The following is a 13,301-nucleotide window of genomic DNA, read 5'->3' as shown; positions in this document are numbered from 1 at the left end:
CAGGGAACTCTGGGCTTCCTTTGATGCTCATTATAGGCTCTTCAGTATGATAATTGATAATGGCTGATAAGGTTCTCTGAAAGGCAGCTTCCCATTGCTATCAACCAGTGCTCAAATTATGGGGGGGACCCTTAATAAAACCCACAAGACTGACATCTGACTACTTTGAATTCTACCCAAATCATGCTGCCCAAATCATTCTCTGGCCTCCTTGTAATTCAAGCACAGAACGTAAGTGAAGTAATGCAGAGCTAGAGATATCACTGTCCTCCTCAGCCAGATACTTAGGCCGTTTCTACACCAGCCCCGGGAACAAGCAGGGACGATCCCTCCACTTTCCTGGGATCATCCTTAGGTATAGAAAGGGCCCTAGCCACAGAGGGATATAATGGTGAGATCCAGGCCAGAGGCCATTGGATAGCGATAAGAGACACGGCACACCCCCAGAGTCTTCTAAAGCAGTACCTAAGGGGCGCCATTACAAAAGATTGGGGTGGCTGATTCCCTCCCGCCCTCCCTGTAATTGAGGCATTGTACAAAACTCTTTATGCGGTCCAGCACTGCGTATGTTGCATATATTCTAGGATTGAACTGGGTAACTCATGTGGGAAGCCAGAGTAGCACCCATGAGGTATCAGTGGCGGGAGCTGGAAGGAAGCAGCACCCTGTCCCACCCGTGTACGGACCTAAGCATTTTCCAATGGGTTCATCTCTACTACAAAGTTTATATAACTATTATTCCAGTTTTGACTGTCGCAGCTATCCCGGAACCTCACTAGTTGTAGCATAAGAACATAAGAAGAGCCCTGCTGGATCAGACCAAGGGTCCATCTAGTCCAGCACTCTGTTCACACAGTGGCCAACCAGCCGTCGGCCAGGGATGAACAAGCAGGACATGGTGCAACAGCACCCTCCTGCCCATGTTCCCCGAATACTGGAGATAGCACACAACCATCAGGGCTAGTAGCCATTGATAGCCTTTGCCTCCAGGAATTTATCCAACCCCCTTTTAAAGCCATCCAGATTGGTGGCCAGCAGTTTAGCAAGGACACTGCCTCCACCCTCCTTACAGAAATAGAGTCCCCAGAGTTCGTAGAATCATAGAATAGTAGAGTTGGAAGGGGCCTATAAGTCCATTGAGACCAACCCCCTGCTCAGAGTTCTTCATGACTGTTAAGCTATAATATAGACATGCACATTATGATTTTTTATTTGATATTAATAATGGTAATGATACAACAGTGATAATATTTTTTTTTAAATCATGTGATTTCCTTATCGCCCGGCAGGTGTGAAGGTCCAGGATTTCTTGGTTGACAACGAGACTTTTTCTGACTTCCTCCGTCACAATGCTTCCCTGCCGCAGTTTGTTGTAGATGAAATCATGAATGCTGAGATCAACCTCCAACAGGTAAGAAGCGCCCATCCTCATATATAATCTAAATTGTATACAGTCAGCAAGGAAGAGCACTTAGGGAGATGTTGGTGGACCATAGGTCTCATCATCCCCAACCAGCATGGCCAATGGCTGGGGTGATAGGAATTGTAGTCTACTAATATCTGGGAGGCCAAGATTGGGAAAAGCTGGTATGGTTCTAATTCTTACTATCATACATTGTAAATGTGAAGCAGAAAAGATGATTTAGCTTGAGTCGTAGGACTAATGTATGGACGGCATTTGGTAACTTTTGGTAAAATGTTTCTAGGTCATTAAGTCTGGCTTCCAGATGAGGGTGAAAGACCTTTGCAATTCGACCAAGTTCTCAGAGTTCATCACCACCCAAAACTCGATGTTAGATATGGTCACTCGTGCCTTGGTTTGCTCCATCCCTAAAGAAACACTCGCTTCTGCAGAGAGAGCGTTTCAGGATAATCTAGATTTCCTGAAGCCAGTTATGGTGAGTATGCTGGTTTTAGCGTTTTTATTGGTATTCTCCAAGGTACAGCCCCAAGATTAAGATGACAAAATATTGTGGTGTGATGTGTATACTATAGCATACGGTGGTGCAAACAACCAAAGACATTCATGCACCTCCCTGCCCCGCCCCCAACACAAACACACGCATGCACACACAATCGCCTTCCATGTTACTTTATTTTTCATGGATTTCTGGGGACCTATGGCCAAGATTTGGCCAGGATTCCCACCCACCCAATAACTGTGTAATTCTGTGGCTGTGCAGCTTCTCCCAGCCATAGGCAGCTCTCTGATTTTCCTGTTCTCTGTTCCCGTTATTCTTCTCTCAGGCTTCTGACGCTGCTCTTCTCCTCTTTCTCTCCCTCTTCTGAAGCACTTCTTCTCCCAAACATCATTCCTTATGTTCCCTTGCTCCCTTCAGCATGCTGACTTTTCAGGCCACCAGTGGATGTTTTTCTTTCCCAAGCTTATCTGCCCGCCCTGCCTCTCTAAGCTCTGAGCAACTTACTCGATGGCAGCCAGACCCCTTTGTCCTGTCTCACCTCTCTGTGGTCATAGCTAGATGGGGCTTTATCCTGGGGCGATCCCCGGGATCATCCCTGTGCATTCACATAACACGCAGGGGCGCCCAGGATCAGGGAGGGATGATCCCTCCCTTGCCCCGGGATATGGCCCTAAACTTCAGGCCCACTTTTTCCGCGGTCTCGGGCTGATCCTGAAACCGCAGAATGTGTGGGCGGGCGTCACAGTTTGTCCTGGCTCCTCGTGGATACTCGCGAGGAGCTGGGACCTGTGCCCATTGGGGGTGGGGTGGGGTGAGCAGGATTTTTTTTAAAAATAAAAAACCACCTTTTGCACATAAACGCTCTTGCGCTCCTTCCTCTTTAAAAACAAAATGGCGGGTGCAACGTCCTCTCCCTCTGAGGTCATCGCGTGCCACGTGTAAACAGAGGGGGAGATCTCGCAATAAAAATATCACGAGATCTTCACCCCTCTGTCACGCTATACCGGTAGGTCTAGCTTAGGGTGTCCATATGAAAAGGAGGACAGGGCTCCTGTATCTTTAACAGTTGCATAGAAAAGGGAATTTCAGCAGATGTCATTTCTATATATATGGGGAACCTGGTGAAATTCCCTCTTCATCACAACTGTTAAAGCTGCAGGTACCCTGCCCTCTTTTAAATCTGGTCACTCTAGTATAGCTCCTGCAGCTTTAAGTGTTGTGATGAAGAGGGAATTTCACTAGGTTCTCCATATATACAAATAGCACCTGCTGAAATTCCCTTTTCAATACAACTGTTAAAGATACAGGAGCCCTGTCCTCCTTTTCATATGGTCACCCTAGACTCTAGCTGAGGCCTATGATATCAGGATAGCTCAGCCAGTCACTGCCACAGCTCCCCGTCTGCATTACAATATAAATTTGCAGTTTAATAAGGACCGTCTATTAGCCCTGATGATGGATTTGTGGTCAAAGCTGCCAACTCTGACCTCAACATTTTATGAGCTGGTATTTAGATACATCCCAGCCTTCAACAGCCAACGCTGCTGTTCAGCGGTTGCCTGATCCAGCAGTGGAGAAACGGGAGAAGACTTGAATTTGCCGCTCTTCCAAACAGTGTCCTATGGATCATGAGCCATGGACAATCTGGCCATCAGATTTTTAACGCATGCATTTTAACTTGTATTGCTCTCTGAGCCAGCAGGGCTTTGGTGAATATGGGTCGTTTTCTATCAACCATATTACAAGTGAGGGGCAGAGTTGGATGCCAGAGATGAAAAGCTCGGCTTCAGGTTGCAGCTATTGATAAGCTTCTTTCTGATCAGCAAAAGAAACTTGGGGAAATCTCTGATAGTGTTGCAAGTTAGCATGATTTTTCTTGCGAAAGCAGTCCTGTGGCAAGTGTGTGCATGTGTTTGCATCTGCCTGACCCTTTTGAACACCCCCACTAATACCATTCCATGCTTTCTCAGGAAAAGTAGGATATAAGTAACGTACCTAAATTAATAAATAGAATGGTTCAGCTTTCTGGCTGGAGATGATGAGAGTTGTAGTCTTGCACATCTGGAGGGCCCCAGGGTTGGAGGAGACTGTTCTAGAATGTACCATCAATGTACATTGATGGTGCTATATAAATAAATAATAATAATAATAATAATAATAATAATAATAATAATAATAATAATAATAGAATAAGGGGGAAGGAACAAGCGATGTAGTAAAGCCAGGAGAACAGCCTTGGTGAGTCAGAGCTATGGCCCACCGTCAGGCATCTGTGGCTGCTTGCAGTATATTCCGAATTTTACAATGATTACGTTTTACCAAATGCAATACTGGAAAGAGGAGTAGGAAATGACTCGGAGTCATGAGTTGTTTGTAGTCATTTCCTAATCTTTTCTTTTCAGCTTCAGAAATAAGTGGTGGTGGTGGTGATGATAGGATGATATTAATACTGCTACTACCAATAATAATGATTATAAGGATGAGGTGATGATGTTTTATTCATTAATTCCCTTCTTTTCAGCTATGATTATTGCTCAAAAGGCTGACAACAATTTGAATCCACCATGTGATGCCCAGCAGAGGTCCACATACTTGTGTCCTACTGGGTGGAGCTTCCCCTCCCCAAATCTAGATGGTTTTCTTGGCTTTATTCTCAGGAATGGAGAAGGGAGGCACTAGAGTGGGTGGTGATAATCCAAGTCCTCTCCCCAGTCCTCCTGTTCCATCTCCTCCTCCTCTTGCCTCCTTTTGTTTAGCCAAAACAGAGTGGTGGGGGGCAGATGTGGCTGAAGGGCTGCCAGTGGCTGATCTGGAATGTACATGCTTCCAGAAGTCAGATATAGGGTATTCATCTGTCCCCTCACATCTAAACACTGCTCGTTTCTAATACATGAACAATGAGGGGCTCTCAGAATCATGAAGGGGACATCACTCATTGTGATAGAACACGTGTTTTGCATGCCGAAGGTCCCAGGTTCGAACCTCGGCTTCTCCAGGTAGGATGAGGAAAAGAATCACTCCTGAAACCCTGGAGAGCCATTGGTGCCAGTCATTGTTGACAATTCTGGGCACGATGGACCAATGGTTTTATTGATGGATTGATTGCATTTATATACTGCCCCATAGCCGAAGCTCTCTGGGCGGTTTACAAAAAATGATATCTTTTGACTCAATGTAAGGGAGAGGCCTATGTTCCCATGAAGAGCAAGATACTAAAATCAGCCTTCTCCAAGTAGCAGTGGCTATTTCAGATAGCTCTCCTAGCTGTTACTTACTCTAGTAGGCCAGATGGGTGGGAAGAGTCATGGACGGTAAGGAAGTTGGGTTGGGTATTTGCGGGAAATTCTCATCAGGATTCTGATCCAGAACCTTTTACTGTACTGCGTGGGTGTCATTCTAAATGGCAGCGGTGGTGGGTGGTTGTGATTCATGCTTCACCCACAAAGGCCACAAGGGAAGTGTGTGTGTGTGTGTGTGTGTGTTTTCTGAATAATTTGGACGACACTTCATTGTTGGAACAGCATGAATGAAATGCTGAAAGATGTCAGCTGGGATGCATCTTAAACACAGAAGGGCTGTAGTCCAGTGGAAGAGCAAATGTTCTACACCCAAAAGGACCCAGGTTCAATCCTGGGCTTCTGCAGATAGGGTTGGGAAAGACCCGGATCGAAACCTCAGAAGGCCACAGCCAGTCACCAGAGACCAGCCTTCCCCAACCTGGTGTCCTCTAGATGTGTTGGACCACAACACCCATTATCCCCAGTCAGCATGACCAATGTGTATGTTGGCTGGGAGCCCATTGGAACTGTAGACCCAACACATCTGGAGAGTTTCTGGTTTGGGAAGGCTATACTAAGGGCTCTATTTCATATGTTTTTGCGGGTGGGAGTGGTATTATTAGGTAAGGTGAAAAGGCCCAATCTTAGGGACATTTATTTATTTATTTATTTATTTATTTTATTTAAGGATTTTTATGCTGCCATTCAGCCAAAAAAGGCTCTCACGGCGGCTTACAAAAGTATTTCTTGACAGTCCCTGCCCACAGGCTTACAATCTAAAAGACATGACACAAAAGGAAAGGGGATTGGGAGGGAGGAGGAGGAACACATACACACACACAGTGTGTTTTGCAAATGTTTCCTGGGATTATTGTCTTTTCTGCATATCCCATAGTAATTGTAACTGTGTTATCAATGCAGGACAAAGCAGTCACACTGTCTTGAAGGAAATGGATTTATGTCTTTGGCTAATACATCGTCCCATCTCATGTAATTGTTTTATAGCTATAGAACGTTAGTAATGAGTTGGCCTGAGAAATAGGTGCTTATGAGGAGTTATCAGAAACACATGGGGATAGGGGAAGGGGGCCTGCCCCACCGTTCTCACTGAAGGGAATCATTTTTGAGTGAATTGTGGCTTCAGTTTTTGACTTATAGCTTCATCCCACATACCTGTTTCCCTCAAATTATCCCCTACAGTGTTAAGCTGCAACATTGCCGTTGTTGTTGTTAGCTAAATCACACCCCGGGCGGCAGCGCTCCTAAGATCCTTTGCATACCAGGAAATGGGTTTAAGCGGGAAATGTAAAAAATCATTAAAAATCAACGGATCACCCAATCCGATTCAAATTTGGTATGCTTAAAACTCTCCTTAATATCTATTGCTGTGCCAATTTTGAAGTCTTTATCTTTAAAACTTACGCAGATGTAAGCATTTGTTTAATTCTTCTTTAAACATGATCCTGCACCCCCAGTGACTGCTCAGAAAACAACAAATGATTCACTTGAAATCTAGTTGCTAAATACCTTGATTCTTTTCCCTTCATAGCACAATTAAAGCAGGATGCATGGGAGTACTTCACAATCAAAGCAGATTATAAACTGGAAAACTTCAGAGTACTTCACAGTAAAAGCAGATTATAAAATGGAAAACTTCGGAGTCCTTTGCACGCAATTCGCAGTGATGCACAGTATAAAGCTGGTGTGATAAAGCTCATAGAATCATTGGGGGGGGAACTTCCCCCTTTCTTCAGGTGCTTCTAGATGAAGCTTTGGTAGCACCATCGCTCTGCTTCTTTTACAGATTTTTTTTGGAGGGTTCAGACAACATCGTCTTCCACGCCGAGCCCTCCCATGTTTTCCCAAGACTTGTTTTCCTTAAAAGAAACCATTAAGGAAAACCAGATGGAATTGCTGTAAAAAGCCTTCTGATTATTAACAGTAGGAGCCCTCCATCTGGAAGCACTCTGTCTTTAAAATGGGAATGTTAATTTTTGTGAACTGCCCGGAGAGCTTCGGCTATGGGGCGCTATAGAAATATAATGAATAAGATTAATGATCTTGTTGATTCCTGTTCCCTTCTTATTATTATTTACAATGATTTAAAACTAAATCCCCATTTGTCATTCCAGAAAGCAATCCCCTCCAATTCAACTTTGCAGGATCTGATGGCACCTGTGGAGACTTTGATGGCGAGCGTCGGAAAGCTGCTTAATGTGGTAGGATGTACCTTCCATCTCCTTTTCTCCGGCCATGGGTTCAATCTTGCTGTATATTTAGATCAAAGAATCATAGAAGAGTAGAGTTGGAAGGAGCCATCGAGTCCAACCCCCTGCTCAATGCAGGAATCCACCCTAAAGCATACCCAACAGATGGCTGTCCAGCTGCCTCTTGAAGGCCTCTAGTGTGGGAGAGCCCACGACCTCCCTAGGTAACTGGTTCCATTGTCATACTGCTCTAATAGTCAGGAAGTTTTTCCTGCTGTCCAGCCGTAATCTGGCTTCCTGTAACTTGATGTCCAAATTATTGTGAACTTGGGCAGTTCTGTAGAGTCCATGGCTGCCTTGGTGCTTCATGCTAAACCTATGTGGCTTGTGCATGAGTTGCAGGGAGCCTCAGGCTTGTGCACACATACCCTCCATTCTTCTCCTGGCTGCCAGGAGGACTTTGGAAGCATTTACTTTTGGTTTGAGTTAACCATAGTTTCCTGTTCCAATTTAACCAGGATTGTGGTTTACATGAACTATGGTCAGTTTCAAAATAATGTGAAAAGTAGGGAGAAACGAATTCTCAGGATGCAGATGCTTGTAGGAAGATGTCTGCAAAGATCTCCCATTTTGTTGATAAGAAGATCTTTGCAGACATCTTCCTACAACCCTCTGAAGAAGGCCTTGAAAAGGTACAGACCGAAACCCGTCGGGCTTTACAATCTACAGTAAAAAGTTCAGCATCCTGAGAGTTCGTTTCTCCCTTCTTTTCACTTCATTGGATGCTTTTCTCCCTCTGCTTTTGCTTTCAGTTTCAAAATAAGCCAAATTCCATGGGTTAAGAACCTAATGTGTGTGTGTGTAGTTTTTTGAGGGCAAGACACCCTCAATCGGCCCGTTCCCTCAGTGAGTCAACCTTCTTACCACCATTGTCATCAGCTACTATTGCTCCTCATCGTCTTTTGGATCGTCGCTAACTCTTGCTTGGTTGACAGGCAGGGAGCCAGTAGACAGTGGCCTTTACTGCTCCTCCTTCTCACCACCCCTGTTGTCTGGGCCAGAGTGCAAGGCAGGTGGAGAAACAAGTTGCCATGGTGAAGAGGAAGAACATATCCAGGGGGCTCTTGTCTGTGGGTCCCTGCTTGGATATAGTAGGGTGACCATATGACCAGATTTGCCTGGATTTGTCCGGGTTTTGGGTGACAAATCCAGGAGGGGGAGGGGAAATCCGGATTTTTCCAATCATCCCCAGCCAAAGAGCAGCTCTAATGGGAATTAACAAAATGCTTATAACTCTGTCATTTTTAAAGTTAAAGACATGAAACTTGGCATTATGGTAGCTCTTAGGAAGGGCTTAGGTCATACCAAACTTGAAATAGATCCGTTCATCCATTGATTTTTTAGGAATTTTTTGAGGTTTTAAAATTATTAGTTTTAAAATCGTCATTTTTAAAGATAAAGAGATGAAACTTGGCACCATGATTGGTTTTAGGTAGAGCTTTAGCCATACCAAATTTGAAACAGATCCATTCATGCATTGATTTTTTAGGATTTTTTAAAAAATTGAGGTTTTAAAATTATTATTTTTAAAATCGTCATTTTTAAAGATAAAGAGTGAAACTTGGCACCATGATAGCTCTTAAGGAGAGATTTAGCCATGCCAAGTTTGAAACAGATCTGTTCATCCATTTTTTTAAAGGATTTCTTTAAAAGTTCAAAGTTTTAAAATTGTTTTTTAAAACTGCTGGAGCCATATCCTTCAAACTCAGGTTGTCAAACCTCCTCTTTGGGGTGTTGCACATTGAGCAGTTTCAGGCCTTGGCATTAAGGGGATCTCCAGTCTTTAAGTAAGAAGTCCTGGGCAAGCAGGGCACCTTTCCTGTTGCAGATTTGGTGTGCAGTCGGGTACCTGGAGCTCAGCAGAGGCAAGGCATCCACAAATCAAAATGTGGGAAAGGAGAGGTCAGTCAAAGCAGCCCACAAGGCAAAACAGAATGGGCCAGAGGCTAATGTATATAAGTGAGAAGTGTGAATGGGCAAAGTAGTGTTCACTGCCACAACACCCACCCTAATGTTAGAGTAGAGAAACGTGTGATAATTACACACAAGCTTTTTTAAAAAATTAAAATTTAAAAAGCCAGCCATCTGGCTGGCCAGTAGCAAACCCTGTTAACAACAACAGCAGCTTGCAATGAGTGAAGATACAGTCAGAAAAGATATTTGAGGGAAGGGGAGAATGTAACACACAGAGTATAGCAAAAGCTTCCAAGTACAGCAAAACCTACAAAAGTAGGAGTGAGTGAAGTTAAAGTCAGATACATTGAATCTCTCACTTGTTCTTTATTTCAGTGATTTTAACATTAAGATGTTATGTAGAACAGATTTGTCTTAAATGTGTGCTGTAAAATTAGACATGTGACCAAGGCTATGTTCGGGTGGGCATGGCCCCTTGGTGCTGGACACGGCCCCTTGGGGAGCGACCATGTTGTCCTCCTTTTTGGTTTCCAAAATATGGTCACCCTAGATATAGCAGCTGCCCAACTATGCCTAACCTTGTGTATGTTTATGTATATATACACAGACACACACACACACACACACACACACACACACACACACACACACATTGTATATAAATACACTAAGATAAGAAATCACGTGAAATGTGGAGATTACTTGAGCTGGTGGTGAGACTGATTGGAAATGGAGACTTCTTACTTTGGAAATGGAGGCTTCTTATTTTGGCCAGTCTTGCTCTTCAAGCCCTTGGAACGAGTTGAAGTTATGCTGTACATTCGTTCCTGAGCAATTAAGCTCTCTCTAGCTGAACTTTTATGTAAAGTGCTTTATTTGCCATGTTAAAAATGCCCCCCCCTTAAAAGTAGCAGTTTTAAGCGAATCTTGGAGGGGGCCCAAGGAGCGGAAATCCTACGTACTCCTATTGTTCTTTCTTATTTACTTAGTACTCACCCGTCTTAGAGCTTTGAGGCCCTGAACTATAGTAACCTCTCAGCTGAGCCGCCTCAGTTCACTCGAGGTTATTGAGAATTTTACTTCTACAAAGCAGAGAAAATGTGGGATACTTGGTCCACTATTCCCTCTTTTCCCTGTTTTTTATTTCTTGGGAGGAGGTTGCCCTCTGTTGAATTCTAGAACCTGCAATACTCTTTTTGGCTGGAACTTCGAAGTTAGCAGAAAAATCTGGTTGGAATCTAAGATAAAACTGCAGCTTATTAAACTGCCCTGAATGTTTGCCTGGGGCTTTCTGGTTACAGCTGTTTCCTGTTACATCATTTCAACATTGATCCTGTTTCTTTCTTTCTTTCTTTGTACTTTTCTTGTCTGCTGTTAGAAACAAAAGTGGACCGAAACCATGTGACATTCTCTTTGCTGATGTGGCTGTAAACGGCCCTGCTGAGGAATGTGACTTTTTTTTGGCAGCTGTCCCCAGCAGCACTCAATACCTTTCCTCCCTTCCTATTCAAGTTCAAAACAAAGGCAGCTTTTTGGCGTTGCGCTGTGTGTGTGTATAGCATGTAAAACACCTTTCACCGCATGACCAAAATTCGCTTTCCGTGGCCTGGCTTGCTAAATTCCCCGTGCCAAATACACACAGGGACGGAGGCTTAATTCCTGCATTTCATCTCCCCAGAAGTGGGGTGGGTATTGAGTTAGTGGGGCTGCCATCTGTTCAGGGGTGGGGGGTGGGGAATGAAGCCACTGAGCATCATTAATATGCATATACTAATCTATTTAAATGTATGCAAATTTTAAGGCTTAACACGGGGCCCCATTAAAACTAGCAAAAAACATGGCCAGGTGGCGACCGTAACCAGCCGTTCTCTATGAAGCTGGTCAAACTGTTTAAAACTGAGCAACTGGAACACAAAGACAATTATTTAGAACTTATCTTACGAGGAATTCATTGAAGTAAAAGTTGTTCTGTAATTTCTCCTCCAGGCAACACTCTTGTTTAGAAAATAGTTAATACACTGCCGCTGGTGTGGCTCTTAACTCTGCCTCACCCAACAGCCTGTGAACTAGCCCACTTTGTTTCTTAATTATGGCATTTTAATGTCTTTTAGGGCATTATCCTATAACTGCTCTATAAAAGCCCTATAACTGCCAGCCTGGCTGGATGGGGGATGCTGGAATTGTAGGATTTATTGCATAGGATTGCGCCCTGAATGCATTTTCTTTGTAAAGTGTTTAGAGATACTTTTTAAGTATAGTAAGTGGTATATAAATCTAGTAAATAAATAAATGATAACAAACAGCCTTCCTGTATTCAGAAGCCTCCAAGGGATTGTAGCAGCAGCTGTTAGAAATGAGAACTGCAGGCACCCTGTTCTCCCCTCCATCTATCCCACTGCATACGCCTGTTCATGCTCTTATTTACCCCAGGCAGCACCTGACAGCACAGAAAATCAAGGAAGTCACAGCCAAGAGAAGTTGCTTGCATTGCCTACGTCCCACTTTCTTATTAGGAGCAGCCAGGTGTGGCCAGAGCAGCCTTCCTCAACCTGGGGCGCTCCAGATGTGTTGGACTGCACCTCCCAGAATGCCCCAGCCAGCTGGCTGGGGCATTCTGGGAGGTGCAGTCCAACACATCTGGAGTGCCCCAGGTTGAGGAAGGCTGGGCCAGAGGGTTAGTGAGTAAGTGGCAGTGGACAGCAAAACTGAAAGCAAAACTGAAAAAACAAAACTCTGCTGGTGCCTGTAGCTCTTGGCTCTTTATTTTATTTATTTTAGGGCCTTCTAAGCTGCCTTTCAAAATATAAATATCTTTCCAAAGCAGCAGACAAAATACAATTAAAAGCAAGCAAACCAACGGGGTCAACAATCAACATGCTATACACATCCTCTAAGGCCCTCCTCCAGGCGCCTCCTCCAAGGGAGGTTCAGAAAATGGCAGTAAGGGAGAGGACCTTCTTAGTGGTGGGCCCCCGATTGTGGAACGCTCTCCCCAGCGAGACCTGCCTGGCGCCAACATTGTTATCTTTTTGGCACCAGGTTAAGACCTTCCTCTGCTCTCAGGCATTGGGCAGCATATGATAAGGTTTTAAATTCAGGTCTTGGATTTCTTATTGTTGATTGTTAGAAATTGTTTAGATGTGTGTGCCGCCTGTTTCTATATTTGTACATAAACAGATTTTATATCATGCACAATATTAAGGTTTTTAATCTTCGAAAACTGCCCCGAGAGCTTTGGCTATTGGGTGGTAGGAAATGAAATAAATGAATGATATGACATGAAAAGAAACATTCACATTTAAAATAATAAAGTGGAAAGAGCAGTAGTTAACTACCATGTTAATTTAAAGTGGACTGAATTAAAAAAACGTATTTGGGAGCCACTTAAAAGAACATAGAGAAGGAGCTATTAGTACCGCCAAGGCGATGGTATTCTAGAGAAAGCCACCACTGAGAAGGCCATCTTCCTTACGCTCTGCATCTGTTACAGCCTGCTGCCATCAAGAGTTGAGGGCGGAGGCCTTTTGGCAAGGCTGGTAGACTGGCCCTCCTTTCCCTTTCATCCGCTTTGTACAGCCTGCTGCTAGAAAGATTCTTCGAATGGCTTTTCAGATAACTAGCGTCATCTGAAATTTTGCTAGGGTGATGGCATGTTTCTAACGCAGCCCCAGTTTATTTGGTGTATTTGATAAATTTTGTTATTTGTTAAGATGCAACAAACTCCTAAGAATATTTACAAAGATGTAAACTCAGCTGTGTTCAAGGGGTGCCCCATAGGTGTGCATAGGATAGCAACTTATGATTCATTTAATCAATCAGTTAATCAGTTACGAATGAACTGATTAATCTTTGAAAACTTATGCATTTCCTTGACTATGATTTCTTTAACTAGGTGATATCCCTGATTTCCAAAAAAATAT

General features: G+C 43.7%; 1 protein-coding gene across 2 annotated transcripts in view; it reads left to right on the top strand.

The window, feature by feature from the left end:
- The window catches only part of ABCA1 (ATP binding cassette subfamily A member 1), a 141,305-nt gene that overhangs the window by 63,614 nt on the left and 64,390 nt on the right, over positions 1 to 13,301 (top strand). For both annotated transcript variants that reach the window (XM_063129135.1, XM_063129136.1), the window contains exons 6-8: positions 1,290 to 1,411; positions 1,707 to 1,898; positions 7,333 to 7,419. In XM_063129135.1, coding sequence (XP_062985205.1) covers positions 1,290 to 1,411; positions 1,707 to 1,898; positions 7,333 to 7,419 — 401 coding nt within the window. The remainder of the gene's footprint in view (positions 1 to 1,289; positions 1,412 to 1,706; positions 1,899 to 7,332; positions 7,420 to 13,301) is intronic.

This window comes from Elgaria multicarinata, chromosome 6 (assembly GCF_023053635.1).
Source record: "Elgaria multicarinata webbii isolate HBS135686 ecotype San Diego chromosome 6, rElgMul1.1.pri, whole genome shotgun sequence".
NCBI classification, from domain to species: domain Eukaryota; kingdom Metazoa; phylum Chordata; class Lepidosauria; order Squamata; family Anguidae; genus Elgaria; species Elgaria multicarinata.
This window is presented reverse-complemented; position numbering and strand designations above follow the sequence as displayed.